The sequence below is a fragment of the Hemitrygon akajei genome, chromosome 15 (assembly GCF_048418815.1).
Source record: "Hemitrygon akajei chromosome 15, sHemAka1.3, whole genome shotgun sequence".
Classification (NCBI taxonomy): Eukaryota; Metazoa; Chordata; class Chondrichthyes; order Myliobatiformes; family Dasyatidae; genus Hemitrygon; species Hemitrygon akajei.
This window is the reverse complement of record NC_133138.1, coordinates 63,088,956-63,106,692: the sequence shown is the minus strand read 5'-3', so window position 1 is coordinate 63,106,692 and position 17,737 is coordinate 63,088,956. Positions and strand designations below refer to the sequence as shown.

Below are 17,737 nucleotides of genomic sequence, written 5' to 3'. Positions count from 1 at the left end.
GAAAGTTAGGAGAATCTTAAAATAAATCTGTTGGTAAATGAGAAGCCAGTGCAGGTGTGCGAGCGCTAGGGTGATGTGTGAACAGAATTTTGTTTGAAATTGGACAAGGGCCACAGAGTTTTGGATAATTATATTTAGAATAGATTAGAGGTCAGCCAAGAATGTGTTGGACAAGTTTAGCCAGAGGTTACAAAGGAATGGAAAATGGCAAAACAGTAGAGGTGAAAGGCAGGAGTCACATTGGGGACTATAATGGAAGTAGAAGCAGATAGTCCAGTTGAGTGTGAACTTGAAAATTACTTTCAATGCCAAACATGACAGAAAGGTTGCAACAGAATGCCTCAGCTTTAGAAAATGCTCGGGATAGGATGGAAACACTGGCTTCAGCCTTCCCAATGTTTAGTCGGTGGACATCGGTGTCCGTCGATTCTGGATGTTGATTATGCCTTGTGATCAGGTCAGGGAAAATGAAAGTGGCAAGTGAGATGACATGAGATAGAGATGAACGTGCTTACTATACACCTGAAATCTTGCATGCTTTAGTTGGTGTTACCGAGTAGCAGGAGGAGGGGTAAGAGTGACCCTACCTGGATAATGGAGCAGGGCTGAGAAGAGCAATCTTTGCTGCTGGTTCTCTGACTTCAAGTGGATACACAAGAACAGAACTAGACAAGTACAGTCCTGCCCAACAAGGCAATAGTGGAAAGGCACTGTAGGACTATAACTATGTCAAAAACTGCACCCATGTTAAGAAGCATGCTGATTGAAGTTTACTGCAATCACTGCCATTTGTCATTAACGTTGCTATGTGCTGGTTATCACAGACAAGAGAAAGTGTGCAGATGCTGGAAATCCAAGCAACACACACAAAGTGCTGGAGGAACTCAGCAGGCCAGGCAGCATCATTAGAAAAGCGTAAACAGTCGATGTTTCAGGCTGAGAACCTTCATCAGGCCAGTGTCTTGCTAAGTGCTGGTTATGAAATGGTGGTGTAATAGTTAAGTTAATGGATTTGCAATTAAAGTTGTGGTCCTTTGATTTAGAGACACTCTGGCAGTTGGGGAACTTAAATTCAAGTAGAGGGAAATTCAAAAATAAAATCTTAGTAATGGCAACCAAAAATATGTTGGATTACCGTAAAGAACTATTTAGTCCCTTCAAAGAAGGGAACCGACCATACTTATCCCCCAACTGATTTACATATACTGTTGAATCTATCAAAATGGTTGATTCTTAATACTCCTGAAGTCGGGTCAATTAAGGGTGGACAATATTGCATAGATTGTTAGCAAGAAGTACATTTTTTGAGGATGTAACTAAACACATTGATGAAGGAACAGCAGTAGATGTAGTGTATATGGATTTCAGCAAGGCATTTGACAAGGTACCCCATACAAGGCTTGTTGAGAAAGTAAGGAGGCATGGGATCCAAGGGGACATTGCTTTGTGGATCCAGAACTGGCTTGCCCACAGAAGGTAAAGAGTGGTTGTAGACAGGTCATATTCTGCATGGAGGTCGGTGACCAGTGGTGTGCCTCAGGGATCTGTTCTGGGACCCTTACTCTTCGTGATTTTTATAAATGACCTGGATGAGGAAGTGGAGAGATGGGTTAGTAAGTTTGCTGATGACACAAAGGTTGGAGGTGGTGTGGATAGTGTGGAGGGTTGTCAGAGGTTACAGAGGGACATTGATTGGATGCAAAACTGGGTTGAGAAGTGGCAGATGGAGTTCAACCCAGATAAGTGTGAAGTGGTTCATTCTGGTAGGTCAAATATGATGGCAGAATATAGTATTAATGCTAAGACTCTTGGCAGTGTGGAGGATCAGAGGGATCTTGGGGTCCGAGTTCATAGGACGCTCAAAGCAGCTGCGCAGGTTGACTCTGTGGTTAAGAAGGCATACGGTGTATTGGCCTTCATTAATCATGCGATTGAATTTAGGAGCCGAGAGGTAATGTTGCAGCTATATAGGACCCTGGTCAGACCCCACTTGGAGTACTGTGCTCAGTTCTGGTCACCTCACTACAGGAAAGATGTGGAAACCATAGAAAGGGTACAGAGAGAACTTACAAGGATGTTGCCTGGATTGGGAAGCATCCCTTATGAAAACAGTGAACTCAGCCTTTTCTCCTTGGAGCGACGGAGGATGAGAGGTGACAAGATACAGCAGTATAAAATGATGAGAGGCATTGATCGTGTGGATAGTCAGAGGCTTTTTCCCAGGGCTGAAATGGTTGCTACAAGAGGACACAGACCTAAGATACTGGGGAGTAGGTACAGAGGAGATGTCAGTTTTTTATGCAGAGAATGGTGTGTGTGTTGGATGGGCTGCCAGCAACGGTGGTGGAGGCGGATACGATTGGGTCTTTTAAGAGACTTTTGGATAGGTACATGGAACTTGGAAAAATAGAGGGCTATGGGTAAGCCTAGTAATTTCTAAGTAATTTCCTAGTACATGTTGGCACAACTTTGTGGGCTGAAGGGCCTGTATTGTGCTGTAGGTTTTCTGTTTCTATTCCAACAGTGAATAAATAACACAGGACTGTTATAGAGATAGAAGCTTGATCAAATGAAGTTCTGTGAATGGTGGGGGGCAAAGGACATATTCAGAAACTTTGGAGAATAGAGACAGGGCAGTAGGCAGCAAAGATGAGGAGTGAAATGCTTCCCCCCCCCCCCCCCAGTGAAAGCTTCTACAAAAGTAAATTTAAAGTGTCCAGACAATATAGGTGGAGAGAGGCTATTAAAAAAAGAAAGTTAACAGGAGGAGAAGAAAAAGAATTTGAGTAGTCAGTTCAATAGAAAGAACAGATAGCTATCTTGGTTAGAGATTGGATTGAAGTTCTTTTTGGTACACTAAAGCATTTTGGCTCCCCCCCCCCAACCCCCGGCACATCAGAAACTGCTTCAAAATATATTGGAGAAAAGTGCATTCATCATTCACAAGGAAATATCAAACACAAATCGAACGATCTGTTGATAAACCTCTTAGATGGATGCACTCATATAGAGCCACCATAAACAGCTCCTGCCCAGCATAGTGAAACCAGCCCACCTCAAACAAGACACCCACGTGACTCATCATGGACATCGTTGCAGACTAAAGAGGAAAGTGAATAACCTTCCAACAGCCACAAAAATGATGCCTTGATGGAGGACAAGGATTTATAATTCACCTGAAAGACTGTGAAATAGGAAAGGCAGAAGAGTGTGGAACTTTGCCCCATTGTGATTTTCTGACATTCTCAAGCAAAAACTTGATTTATTTGAGATGGTGAGTGATGCTATTTATTAAAAATGATCAGCTTATTGCAGTAGAGCACATGATGGTGATGTGGTCTGACTGATGCAATAGCTACCAAGTAATTCTGGCAATGGTTGTTAACGATCTTCACTCCGAAATTGATTCCTCTTGGAATTCTTTTCATCTGCTTGTTTCTCCACTACAAAATTTATCACGAAAAGCTCTGAGGAGGATCTCTTATGAAAGGATGAGGAGAAGAAGTAACAATCTCTGTCACAGGAGACCAACTTGAAGTTCTAAAGAAATAGCAATAAAATATTAAAGAAACTGAAATACATCATTGGCCCTATGATGCCTGCTTCCTTTGGGATTGAAAATTTCAGCAATACATAAGAAAGTACTGCCAAGCGATTCTGTTTGCACGTGGTAGTGTTACTATATTGATCATACTTATTAGTGCAAGCTGAGGAAAACATAGCATTGGTTCTTGCCATCTGTTCTTACCCATTGTGTATCTTAAATGGTCAGCAAGTACTGCCATTTCAAAGGAATATCACTTGGAGTTCCCAGGGAGCTTTTCTGGATAAATGAGGTATCTCACCAACATAACCTCCTGCATCAAATTTTTACCTCAGTATGTATTAGCTTGCAGCCCACTTTTTATGTGCTATGTCCTTTTGTCTTTTCCCATAACAGAGTGACAAACGGCACCTGTTGCAGCCCCCTGTCCTTCCTTAACCAACTTTATATTGTGCAAACCACTAACAAGGGAATAGTTGTCCCATGCTGAGATGACGATGACATACCACAATTGTATTAACAAGCCATCACATCTAAATTAGTTTAGAATTGATGGCTTCTGCCTCATCCTGCATCACCATTGATAGAACGATTTCAAATGTGGTTCTTCACAGATGACAACCGTCACCATTAAAGTGAGTTCTTTATTAATGAATGATAGCAAGAGGGTTTGAGATAAGGATGGTGGTAAACATTTTAATCTACAGATTATAATCTGTTGAAGAGCTTTAATAACATCATCACAACATCGTAATTCACATCCAGTCCATTTTCCCTTCCCCCCCCCATGAACTACAATCTGTTTTGAATTTTGTTTTGTATGAATTTCATTCTCTCATTAATCTGTGGTATCTCCAATTTTAAGGTTCATTCTATTATGTCTGTAATTATCAACTGATTTCTTTTTAAATTGAAGACGAGTTGTACTGAGCAAAACACAAAATGCTGGAGGAACTCAGCAAGTCAGGCAACAACTATGGAGGGGAATAAGCAGTTGATTGTTCATGCCGAGACCCTTTATCAAGACTCTTCAATAAGGTCTCAGCCCAAAATGCCAACTAGTTATTCCCCTCTGCATGAGGGGATGCATGCTGCATGTCCTGCTGAGTATCTCTGACATTTTATGAGTTGCTCTGGATTTCTAGTATTTGCAGAGACTCTTCTGTTAAACAGCTGTACTGAGATAGTTCTCATTGTTAGGGCCTCTAGTTATATTGGATTTGTCTTCTGACATTGTAGTTAATGAAAGAAATTTGTTCATTTATGGACTCTTCATTCCCTGTAGTCCACATTTGTTGAAGTATTCTTAATAGGACACGAATGGAAAATATAAATGTCCAGTTTGAAATAACTGCAAACATGCACAATGTTAACTAATTGGAAAAACATTAATGATACTCAGAGGGCTCTTTATAATCTCCAGGGCTGCAATGCAGTGCAAACAAACCATAGAAATAAAACATTTTGTTTTCTACAATGAAGTCAATGGCTACTCAACAACAAAAAAGCTATTTTTCCATTAAATAAATATCCGACAAAAAGATTGAAGTCTTAGACTGGGACAAGAAATTTAGAAATTGGAGCTATTTAAATTAGATTGAGAACGACATGACTAATATCCTAAAATGGACAGGCAGTGGTGGATGGGGATAGAGACAAGAGTGGCAGGGGCCAGGGTGCTTTGAGTGAATGCCATCAGAGGGATTTTTTCCATCAATTCTTTTTTCAAGCTGTTCTTTGCTTCATTGATCAGAAGATGGTTGATTAGAAGAGTTGATTTTTGGTATTATGCTATGTTATATTATGTTTCATCGTGTTACTTAAAGAAGCAACTGCATGGTTGTCAGTCAGAAGACTTTAGTCCCACTCAACATCATATCTTTCTTTGATCAATCTATAGCATTCAGACTCCTCTATTTGCTGATTTCTCCTTACACTAACTGTACTGTAATTTGTTATATTTTATCTCAATCAAAATGAAATAGGAATTGGTCAAAATGCCAGGAATTTTCTTCTATTACATTTGAATACCACTTATATTGGATTAAAAAAAGATTTGCTTTTAGTTATCTTTACCAAAGCATCAACAAATGCATTAATAAGTTTAAAGTTCGACATGTCTGTACGTAGATGATGGAGGGAGCATTGCAGCTTTCTAAGAAATGTATGCCTCTGTCAGTAACTCGATTAAAGCTAAAGTATAATTTGCAGTGGACAATCAGGCTTTCAATATTGAAATAACTAAATCATTTCTATTCTTTTTTAAAAGCAATATAATTATCAAAAGCTTTACATTCCCATTCTCTATTATTAATTCTGCATTTATAATTGGGGCAAGTTTTATAAATCATCACACAATACGAGGGGTGATTGATAAGTTTGTGGCCTAAGGTAGAAGGAATCAATTTTAGAAAACCTAGCACGTTTATTTTTCCTACATTTACACACTTAGTCCAGCGGTCGTGGAGCATATGGATCCTTCTTTGTAGAAGTTAGCGTCTTGGACCGCCAGAAATGGTCCACAGCATGGGGTGATTGATAAGTTCATGGCCTAAGGTAGAAGGAGATGAGTTATTAACTTCAGACTTTCTGCATAATCACTCAAAGAGTTGACCTGTATGTGCATGTAACAAGAGCAGTATTATTCATCCCCTTCTACCTTAGGCCACAAGCTTATCAATCACCCCTACTGTGGACCACCTGGAGGTCCAAGACGCTCTCGTTACATGCATGTGCAGGTCAACTCTGAGTGATCATGCAGAAAGTTTGAAGTTAATAAATTCATCTCCTTCTACCTTAGGCCACAAATTTATCAATCACCCCTGCTGTGGACCACTTCTACAAAGAAGGGATCCGTATGCTCCACGACCACCGGGCTAAGTGCGTTCATGTAGGAGGGGACTATGTTGAAAAATAACATAGGTTATTTTGTGCTAGGTTTTCTAAAATTGACTCCTTCTACCTTAGCCCACGAACTTATCAATCATCCCTCGTAATTACAGCTTCTTACCCATAGTAGTACTATAGGAATATATTCTTTAAAAACATAACTGTATGCAGATTTTACCATCAGCTTCACAAGAGTAGCAACAACAAAAAAATGCCAGGCGACCTCTGCGAGTCAAGCAGCATCTGTGGAGGTAAAAGGTGTAAACTGACATTTTGCGTCAAAACCCTGCATCAGGATCGATAGGAAACCAAAGGGCTTGTTTGTATAAAGCAGTACAAGGGGCATAGTGGTCGGACGGATGAGATAAAGGCTGAGGGGTGTTGGGTAAAATAAGAGAGGAAGTGATAGGCAGATGGAACCAGGTGGAGGAGTGGGTTTGGTAAAGATTTTGGTTAGGTTATAGGTAGAATCTGATGGGGAGGGGATAATAGGCAGGTGGAACTAGGTGGGGAGGGGATGAGAAAGGTAAACAATGTGAGAAGAAAACTAGATGGACAAGTGAGGTATGTGTGGGGAGACAATCCCAGGGCTCTGAGTTGGAGCAACAATTTGCTGGAGGAACTCAGCAGGTCAAGGTGCAGATCGAGTTCCTCCAGCAAGTAGTTTGCTGCACCAGGTTTGAGCAGTTATGGTCAGTTGTGTGTCTAGACGTGTGGGTTACCGGAAAATGGAAAATTCTACATTTATACCTTTGGGATAAAAGCTAACCAAATGAAATGAGATGTTGTTCTTCCAATTTGCTTCAGCTCTAATAAAGCAGTAGGCAGAGGACAGATAGGTAAGTATGAGAGCGGAAGGAGAGTTAAACTGCACAAGATCAGGAGCTTGAGATGGATGTTGCGGCCAGACCACAGGTAAACCTCTACCTCACTTGGAAGACCAAGTTTTGAGTTATTCCAAGTGAGGCAGAGGTTCACCCGCACCCCTTCCAATTTGGTCTGCCATTCAATGCTCATTGTGTGGTCTCCACTACATTTGTGAAATAAAGCGTAGACTAAGTAACTATTCTGCAAAACACTTCAACTCTGTCCACAGTGGCTTCCAATTACATATTATTTTAACTCTCCTTCCCTCTCCCACACCAACTTGTCTATCCTTGGCCTTCTGCAGCCTTACAATGAGGGCAAATGTAAAATGGAAGAAAAAAAAACTCATTTTCTGCTTTGGTAGTTTATAATCCAATGTATGAATAATGAATATTCCAATTTCAGGTAACCCACACATCAGTGTTCTCTTGTCTGCCCAGCTTTCTTCTCCTTTTTGTTTATTCCCTTCCCCCATTTGGTTCCATCTGCCCATCATCTCCTCCCCACCTGTTTCCACCTATCAGCTACCAATCTCTCTCTACCCCATCTGCCACCCCCACCCTCCCCAACCTTAAACTGCCAAAATCTTTCCACTCAACCCTGATGCAGGTTCTTGAGCCAAACATCAACATACACCTTTTATCTCACAGATGCTGCTTTACCTGCTGAACTCTCACAATGTTCTGATTTTTGCTTATAAGCTGTGAACATTTAGAATAACATTTAACTATATAATTTCATGTCATATTCCACAGAGGTAGCAATTACTCATGCCAGGACATGCAGGATGTTTTTTTGACAACTTACGGTCTGCTACATTACTGTACATTTGCAGACACAAGACATTTTATATTTTATTTTATAATTGTAGTGCATACTGGCAGTTTTGCTTCTATTAAAACTACAAACCTGGGCCCCCATGGTTCTTAAATGCTAGAACTAGCCTTGAACTTGCATTTGTTTATTATTAAAGCAAAACTGCTATATTACATACCAAACTCCTCAAATAGGGATTCCACAAAACTTGTGCCATTCCGACAGTCTGAGGTATTCATGTACATGTAGCTTTTCTCTGAAAATGAGGAAAGAGAAACAGCAAAATCTAATTATAACAGGTGAAAACTAACATTTGGAAACTTTGTACTCCAATTCTCTCACTTCTTTCCACTGATTAACTATTACCAATATTGATTTGAACAACTGACATGACATCAGTTTCCAACTTGAAACCATATTGCTTAAGGAATTACCACTCTATAGTTTATTTGCTGGTAAATCAAACTCCGACATTTTGCTGCTTAGCTTGTGCAGTCAGGTAGAAATTTCTCACTGAAGCATCTGTCGCATAAATTGATCCAATATTCCTCACGACAGTAATTAAAATCTGTGAATCTCCTGGATGGAAAAGAATTGGAGTGTTCAAAGATGTAAACTGTAATTTAAAAATGTGATCCAAATTTCCACCGTCTCTTAATCTTTACTCCGTTGACCTCAACCTACTTGTGACTTTCTCTGGTGTATGGAATAGCTGCTCCTTAATAAGTAATACCTCTTCAATATTTTCCTTTCTGATTTTGATCAAACAGATTAAACAGATTCTGCAAAATCTAGCTCCAAGCCAGGGGCATCAACACCAGGCTCAGGTTTTCGAATAAGACCATAAGACATAGGGGCAGAATTAGGCCATTCAGCCCATCGAGTCTACTCCACCATTCCATCACAGCAGATTTAATTTCCTTCTCGAATCCATTTTCCTGCCTTCTCCCTGTAACCTTTGATGCCTTTAATAATCAAGAACCTATCAACCTCTACGTTAAGAATATTGTTTTGTCTTATGTAATCATGAACAATATTACCTCTGATACTTATAACTTTAGAAACCTAAAGCTTTAAAATCTCCGGCTAGTGAGAATTTGTAAGTCAGAAATTGTTGCAATTTCAGATCTAATATTTTCCTTTTGGTATTGGTAGCAATATGCTATATGTCTCAAGTACATTACTTAACTTATCATCCAAATTGCCTGTAAAGTGACAGAATTTACTGTAATGCACACAGATCGAACTATTCTTTACAAACTACATTCCAGATTAACAAACTAAAATCAAGGACTGTACCACTGGCTTCACTGCTTAAGTGGCAGTAGTATAGAATATTTATGTCCCTATTGTTGAGCATAATTAAATTCCATGTGCCAATGTGTTTATTGCAAGTCTGCAGAGTGATGAAACATACCTTAAAACATTTCTGACACTAAGTGGTGACAAATTAAACGCAGCACACTTTCAAATTTCACAATAACCCTAAAGGAGCACCCATGTGGTCAAGTCACAGCTGGGCTGTGGAACTTCAAAGCCAGTAAACCACTTGGCTCTGTGTTCCTGGAAATTGCTGGACAGCAAAATTCTGTTCTAATCACTTTGAAGATGTGAAGCAACTGTTTGCTCATTTTGCATACCTACATATGATGAAAGGAAAAATGCTGATTACTATGCTTTATCATCTGGGAACAGGCACAGCTAGAAACCTTATCATTACTTACCATCAGGCCATCTTGATGGATAACAAAATTTGTTAACCAACTGGCAATGCAGGCTTGGCAACAAATAGTTAAGCAAAATTATAGATCTTCATAGCTAACTTCTGAAAGAAACACTTTAAGTTGTGAGAACATCACTGTGAGTCTTGTAGCACTGTTTACTTTAGGTCCAAGCAATTTAAAATGGATACGTCCTTGTGTGAAATAGGATAACAAATATTTTCAGGTAGTTCCATGTAATTCCAGAAATTAAACTAGACGCTTCCCAACTTGCATCATCTTGGCATGTTGTGATGTCTACATGTAATATAGTACTGCATAGCAGGGGAACAGGCTCTTCGGTCTATGATGTTGTGGCAAACTACCGGTAGTTCAGCTTATGACATCAAACTTGTGGGCCTTATATTGTAAACACCATCAGCACCCAGGAAAATCGGAGGTGCCAAACAGTTATTGCAAAGTGTTTTTCATTTGCAAGTGAACAAAGTGAAATGTTGGCATTTGGAACAAGGGCTGAGGGCTATGTCCTCATTGAAGGGAGAGAGTGGTAGTTACAGATCCATCTGAGACTAGGAAGTGTCATTCATGCTTCTGGGTCTAAGATAATGAGGTTCTTCCATAGGAGGGTCGTGATGGCTTAGGACTGGAAGGCAGGAGAATGGAGCTCGGGACAGTTGTGGGGTGATATTGATGCACAAAGCAGTTCAGTCAAATGGAAGGCCCAGAGCCTCATTTTAAATACATGGTTATTACGTGAGTAAGCAATCATAGCTGTTCCCTGGGGTAGGCAATCCAGTTTCCCTTGCAATGCTTCAAAAGAAATATTGTGTGGGGAATGAGGCTCCTTGATAGTGAATTGTTGTCCTGTGAACTTTCTAAGTTTATTCATAGTAGATAGAGACAGACAGACATACTTTATTGATCCCGAGGGATCAGCGGAGGAATGTGGACATGTGTAGGCAAAAGGGATTAGTTTAATATGGTGTCATTAGGTGAATCAGTTTGCCACAACATCATAGGCCGAAAAGCCTGTTCCCCTGCTATACTGTTTGATATTACATGTAGACATCACATCGTGCCAGGATGACTCAAGCTGGGAAGTGCCTGGTTTAATTTCTTGTGTTACATGGAACTAATTGAAAATATTTATTGCCCTATTTCACACTGGAATATATCCATTTTAAATTGTTCGGTCCTAAAATAAACAGTGCTACAAGACTGCATTTTTAGAGTAGTAGAGGTTTTGATATTTTGGGCTTAATAAAGTGAGGAATGCTCCAACTAACGGGAGTGAATCAGGTTTGATTCCTGGGGCTGGTGGGTGCTAGAACTACAGGACCGCAGTTGCTGCTGAACCAGAACCAGCTGTGCCTTCAGCCTGAACCTCCCAAGGGCACCTTAGTGCCACGGTATCATAAATTTCTGCAAGCTCTTATGTCTGAATGAACTTGACAATTTAGATCAAGAGTCTTATGCCACAAAAATATCATTAACTCAAGAACCTGGGATTTTCACCTTGGAAGCAATCTCCCACAAGGCATACTTCCAATTAACTAGTTGTGGACTGGTATGGATGGCATTTGCGGCGTGTTGCAGACAGTGCCCCATTCACACATTACAGGAGGACATTACGTGGTAAGTGAGACAATCAGCTCCTGAACTGGTAAATACACATGAGCACTAAACTCATTGGTTCATAGATAAAGAAAGAGACGAGAAATACGACTCTGTTCTGGTTAGTGGATTGAGTGCAAAGGCACTTCATTCCCATCACCAACCTGAGGTGGGCTGAAGCCGTTGCAGCATGCTGCTCACTGTCATAGTCTTCTCTCTGGTGGTGGCACTCAGATACTCGTGGTCCAGTAATTTTAGCAAGAGATTCAGTTCCGGAATCAGCTGCTCCACCACTAGAGAAAGAAAAGCAAGTTGCACAATTAGCCCATTACAGAAGTTCGAGTGTAAACAGTAGGACCTGCTACAACTGAAGCTACACCAACAAGCATTTACAAGTTTCTCAGATGCGGACAAGTGTCTCGAAGCACTTTATTGAAATGATTATAATCTTGGAGTACGAGAAAGAGATGCGGGTCCTCGAACAGAGAACTGCCAAAGGCAATAATGTTAAAAGCAGTGCAGGGGTTATGTTGGTGTCGTGCCTGAAGGAGCAGCTGAAATAATAAAGAGAAATGAGGTGACGAAGAGATAACAATTCACACAGGGTTAGAAGAAATCAACAGAAGAACTCTTAACTTAATTCATTACTGCACATTTACTGAGGGAATAGTTACTTCAACATTGTGCTGATAAGCTTGTACACTGCCCTTAATTCATAACCTCTCATTCCTCTTACTACCTACGACAGATTTGTAACTATTACAAATGAACAGAGTGGTACTGCGGTAAATAATCTCCCAATTTCAGGAGTACAAACTCAGCACTGAACTCATTCTGAAGAATTAAATATAGAACATAGAACAGTACAGCACATTACAGGCCCTTCAGCCCACAATGTTGTGCTGACCCTCAAACCCTGCCTCTCATATAACCCCCCACCTTAAATTCCTCCATATACCTGTTAAACTTTAAACCTGTTAAAGTTTAAGAGTGAAGTCTCTTAAACTTCACTAGTGTATCTGCCTCCACCACTGACTCAGGCAGTGCATTCCACGCACCAACCACTCTCTGAGTGAAAAACCTTCCTCTAATATCCCCCTTGAACTTCCTTCCCCTTACCTTAAAGCCATGTCCTCCTGTACTGAGCAGTGGTGCCCTGGGGAAGAGGCGCTGGCTGTCTACTCTGTCTATTCCTCTTAATATCTTGTACACCTTTATCATATCCAAAGAGTAAAGCCCTAGCTCCCTTAATTTCTGATCATAATCCATACTTTCTAAACCAGGCAGCATCCTGGTAAATCTCCTCTGTACCCTTTCCAATGCTTCCACATCCTTCCTATAGTGAGGTGACCAGAACTGGACACAGTACTCCAAGTGTGGCCTAACTAGAGTTTTATAGAGCTGCATCATTACATCGCGTCTCTTAAACTCTATCCCTCGATTTATGAAAGCTAACACCCCATAAATATATATGATAATTTGACAGTTTCTTTGTATTCAGAGCACGAACTCCGCACTAAGTGAATTGCAAAGCTCAAAGTACATTATCAAAGTATGTATATATCATAAAACTTTGAAATTTGTCTCCTTCCATGAAACAAGAATTCCAAAAGAATCCATCAAAAGAAAACAAGAACTACCCAATGCGCAGAGAGAGATGAAAAATACTTGAAAATAATAAAAGCAAGCAACAGCATTCAGAACGAAAGTGAGTCCATTGACATGAGGGAAGGAGCAGCCGGAGCAGGCCCACAGCCTCAGCCTTAGTGCGGCAAAGAGTGGAGCAAATGTCGTGAAGATGCAAGCAGAACCAGTCTGACCTTCGTCTCCAGTCCCCACACCCTGCCTTTGCAATCCATCCGGCAGAGTTTAAGCCCAATGATCATACAAGCCATGGCCTTATCCATCAATAGAGCAGGTTTGAGGTGAGGCCCACAGTTTATCCTCTTTCTTATGTTCTTATTCCCCTGAATAGGGAAGCAAAATACCACTTCTGGTTCTAGTGTGAATACTTCCAAAATACTATTAATCTCCAATTTAAACTTTTCTAACATTGGTACCAAAACTGACTTCACTACAATAAACCAGGTAATGCTTTGCTGTTTGGTATTTTAATCCAATGTTTACTTACCACTTTTTTTTTGTTTGCCAGCTTGAAATGATCCATTGCATCTTCTTGCTTGTTATATTTAAGTAAATCTAAAGTTAGCTGCTTACTAATTAAATCAAGATTTTACCACAGCCAATGATGAAATATTTCTATGACATTTTCCTTGCTGTGTTTTGTTTTCACACAACTTTCAGCCTCCACAAGCAGTGTCTCTTCCGCTCCCCCTCCTCCTCTCCCTCTTGGGCTTACCATACCTCATGGCCAGATCAGAGGCCAAAGCAAACTTAAGATAAATAAGTCAAACTATCAGCAGGGGATATTTTCTTTGTCAATAAATAACACTGTTTCCACAGAAAGCACTCACATACTTTCTAACCACAACTTCCTGTGAACTGGAACAGCACAAGGCCCACTGAATTACACAAAACCAAGTAAAAAAAACTCATTAGTACAATATTCACTCAACATTATCATTAATTTTATATAGCATTTAAAATATAAGCTCCCCTACTAAATTGTTGTGGCCTACTGGCATCAGAAAACCAAATAAAAGGAATATGGACAAAAATAGGTTTATTGTAAGTGATTCCACGTTCTCAGAACTGTTAGTTTCTGGTAAATGACTTGGATAGTAAAACAAAAACATGTAAACTGTAATACAGTGAAGAAATATGACATGTTCATGCTGTAGTTCAGAGATTACATTGAACTCCAAACCACCCGAAAATCTGACTCTAGAATTTCTATTGGCGATCCAGCTGACTGAAAAATGAAAAAAAAAACACTCTTTTCAAACTGTTCAGCATAGTCCTCATACTATTATTGATTAGAGAGATTCAGCCTGTTAGGGCATACTCTGGAGTTATGGTATGTAGTAAATAGTAATTTTAACAGCAGTCAGTCTTCTGATCTGAATGTGGATTATAGATGGAATGTAAACTGCAGCTCTGAACAATAGACTTCCTGGAGCTGCAGGTTGGGGTCAATTGCAAACAAAAAACACTCCACTTAGACCTCATGCATATGCATGAATGCAGCCTAGAATCAGTGGGGATTAACATTCATTTTGGGTGTCTGGAGTGTGGGTGCAAAGAAGGAGGTGTCTGAAAACTATGCATAATTCAAAGGAAGCATTGTAGGTACATTGTAACTATAGAATTGTCCCACTGTTACCGTTGATCTTTAGCATATAAAAAAAATCATATAATATTGGGTTGACCAGGCTTTTAATTCCTTACCTCAAACATGATGCCTGCTGCTCGTTTTTGCTAAATGAACACTTCAGTGTCTCTTTGTGCACATCACAACACAGCTCTTAACATGAGCAGTTTTACTATTTTGTCCAAATATATCACCAAGGTATATGTGGCTTAGTGGAACAGATGATTTTTTGGTCATGTATTCCAGGGTAGGATATCAAAAATTAAGCTCCTTTTCCTTTTATTGCAACTTGGGCTTCAAGGATACTTTGACTTAATCACCAATACTTCTACATAATTAATACAAAATTAATTCACTCTGTCAAGAAAGGATGGAAAAGTTTCTGAAAGGCTTTGTAGATTAAAAAGATCAAGAAAATAGAACAGCTCTCCTTTATGCTCTCCTAAACCTAGATAAATGAGAGGTCTTCATTAAAATATGCAAAATTCTTACAAAGCTTGAGAGGTAGACGCAGAGATATTGTTCCTCCTGGCTGAGGCTCATACAGCCAAGGGCCATGGTTTCAAAATAAGAGGTTAACTATTAAGTGATGAAATGAGAAGATATTTTGTAACCAAGTGGGTCAATGAACCTTTGCATTTCAGCACTTAACATTTGCTATGTATGCCCAAGGTGAATGTTAAAAAAAAAACTGATAAATTTTGGATGTTAAGGAAAACAATGGATGTGGAAAGCAGTTCTAGGTGAAATATCTGGACAGTGAAGGAGGCCCAAAGGGAAAAATGGACCTATTCCAACTTCTATTCTTCAAATGTTTGCAAGACTTTGCATTATTACAAGGTTGCTTCAAGATTTGGTGCTTTCTGCTTTACATTAGTTTTTGAGTCTATGCACATATAAAGCTTTTTGTTGACAACTGCTGCAAGTACTTAACACATTCTTAGCTGCTGCCAACCAAGGTTGTGACACAGTCACATGTCAAAGCATGCTTCTGTTCGTATTGGTGTTTAGAAACAGACTATTAACCATAAACTCTAACTATAAACTGGGCACTTTCTGGTACTTTATAATACTTGAGTACAAACTAAACTCATGGGTTTAAAGCAGCAGTCAGTCAGTCCAAAGCAAAGTGTAGGATGATTCATGGGGGCAGGTTAATAGGTTACTTGTTACACTGGAATTCAAACCTGTTGAAGGATTTAGGTCACAGTGGATTTAAGTGAACAAGCTCCCTTCTTTATCTTAGCTGTCAAGACTTAGCAGAGATTTTCAGTAATCAGTGCTGACATTTAAAAGATAGGCTGCCTGAACTCAAGGCAACACAGGTGGCTCTGCCACGAATGGTTTTCTTCTTGTGAACTAAACACCAAATGTTTGGTTTGTAGCTTAAGGCTCTGCATTTAATTTTGCATTGTGTCAGTTAATGTTTCTTTCTTTATTCAGGGACACTATGGAAAATACATTAGTTAACAAAGTTCTATTGCCTAACAGTTCAATTCCATACAGCTGTTTTTGTTTTGGGGTGACTCACCTGAAATTCAATTTTATTTCTAGAAAAAAGACAACTCTTACCACTTATGGTTTTTGCAATGCTATGGAAATTTAACCAGGCATTGTTGGTTAAGTTACTCTTGTAGCCTCGACATGAATTCTGTTTTTGGGGCAGATGGGAAGAAGTTTATCCCCATGTAAAGCTGCTTAATGGAGCTTCATAGGAGAATTTATCCAAGCTACAAACACTGTTGGACTTACTGTGGAGACCTGGTCTTCAAATGTAGCACTGGATAAGGCTCTCTATCAAACAGGTCCTTTACATAGCCACCATTCTTCCAGCTCTCCCTTCAAACCCAATTAACATCATAACCTTATCTCCACTGCTTTCATAATTTTCTGAAGCCCAGGCTCAAAAACCTTGACCAATGCACACCACAGACCCTAATCACCACCCATCTCAACACTCTGATCCATCTCTTTCCCTTTCTGTCCATCCATGACATCACTACCATGCATCGCTTACAATCATTCTCAATCCCTGACCTCCTCATCGAAACTCCCTCCTCAGCCCCTGATTGTTTGTTTGTGTCAGCTTAGATACCACCATTCCCTCCGCTCCCAATGCTCATCCATTTTACAGATCTCTGATTGGAGCCATGGCCACCACTATCCCAGTCTATAAACTGAGATCCACCCTGAGTTGAGTGATGAATAATGCTAACATAAGTAATTTGTGCTATACCAGTTTTCCCTTTTGAATGTACAAACATGTGGAGATCAGGCCTACTTTTGTTCTTTTCCCTTTTCCTCTGCCATTAAATGGGAATATAATACCCAGAACACTCATCCCTCATTCCCATCTTCCTTTTGTCGATCAAAGTGAAAGTTGGACCTCAGCTTTTACTAGACTGTGTAGTTACTGGAGATATGTTGCCATCCCCACCCCCTTAATTACAACAGGATAATCTCATACAAACATCTAGCATGGAGGTACTGTTTGATGTCAGTCCCTCTGGGACTTAACTCAGTCTGTAACCATCCCTCAGAACTTGATGAGTGCAAAGAACAGAAAACAAATGGCCTGTGCAGAAAATCCCTGTTCTTGCAAAGTCAAGGGGCATGCAAGAGAGAATGCAAAGGATCAGAAGGAAGCCACTAAAATTAGAAGTAAGGAACATGAAGTTGAGTAACACAAACTTGTTAATTGTAGCTGGTTCCAAAAAGACCTAAAGTGTTTTAGACTCAGGTCTTACAGAAGTAGTTTACAAGCCTGTACAGGCTGTCCCCAGATAATGAATGGGTTTTGTGTTTGCAGATATCCATAATTTCCATAAAAATCCATAAATTCAAAAATATACAAATCTTCAATATAGTAACTATACTTACATAATGTTTTAAGGAATGGTATCAAAAGCACACAAGACTGATAAGAAAGAACAATTGCTAAAAGTGAAGATAGAAAACCAGTTGTGTCATTTGTATGAACAAATGCATATGCTAGACTTCTGAATTTAATATTAT

At 39.8% G+C, this 17,737-nt stretch overlaps 1 protein-coding gene and 1 long non-coding RNA gene across 5 annotated transcripts in view; one reads left to right on the top strand and one right to left on the bottom strand.

The window, feature by feature from the left end:
• LOC140739410 (uncharacterized) overlaps positions 1-17,737 on the top strand; it is a 972,090-nt gene that overhangs the window by 327,309 nt on the left and 627,044 nt on the right. The window lies entirely within an intron of this gene.
• The window catches only part of afap1l1a (actin filament associated protein 1-like 1a), a 192,331-nt gene that overhangs the window by 95,111 nt on the left and 79,483 nt on the right, over positions 1-17,737 (bottom strand). For 3 of the 4 annotated variants that reach the window (XM_073067686.1, XM_073067685.1, XM_073067687.1), the window contains exons 2-3: positions 11,616-11,744; positions 8,295-8,372 (exon numbers count right to left, since the gene is read on the bottom strand). In XM_073067686.1, coding sequence (XP_072923787.1) covers positions 8,295-8,372; positions 11,616-11,744 — 207 coding nt within the window. Of the gene's footprint in view, positions 1-8,294; positions 8,373-11,615; positions 11,745-13,582; positions 13,671-17,737 lie in introns of those variants that run through there. The other variant, XM_073067688.1, reaches the window with a different exon arrangement.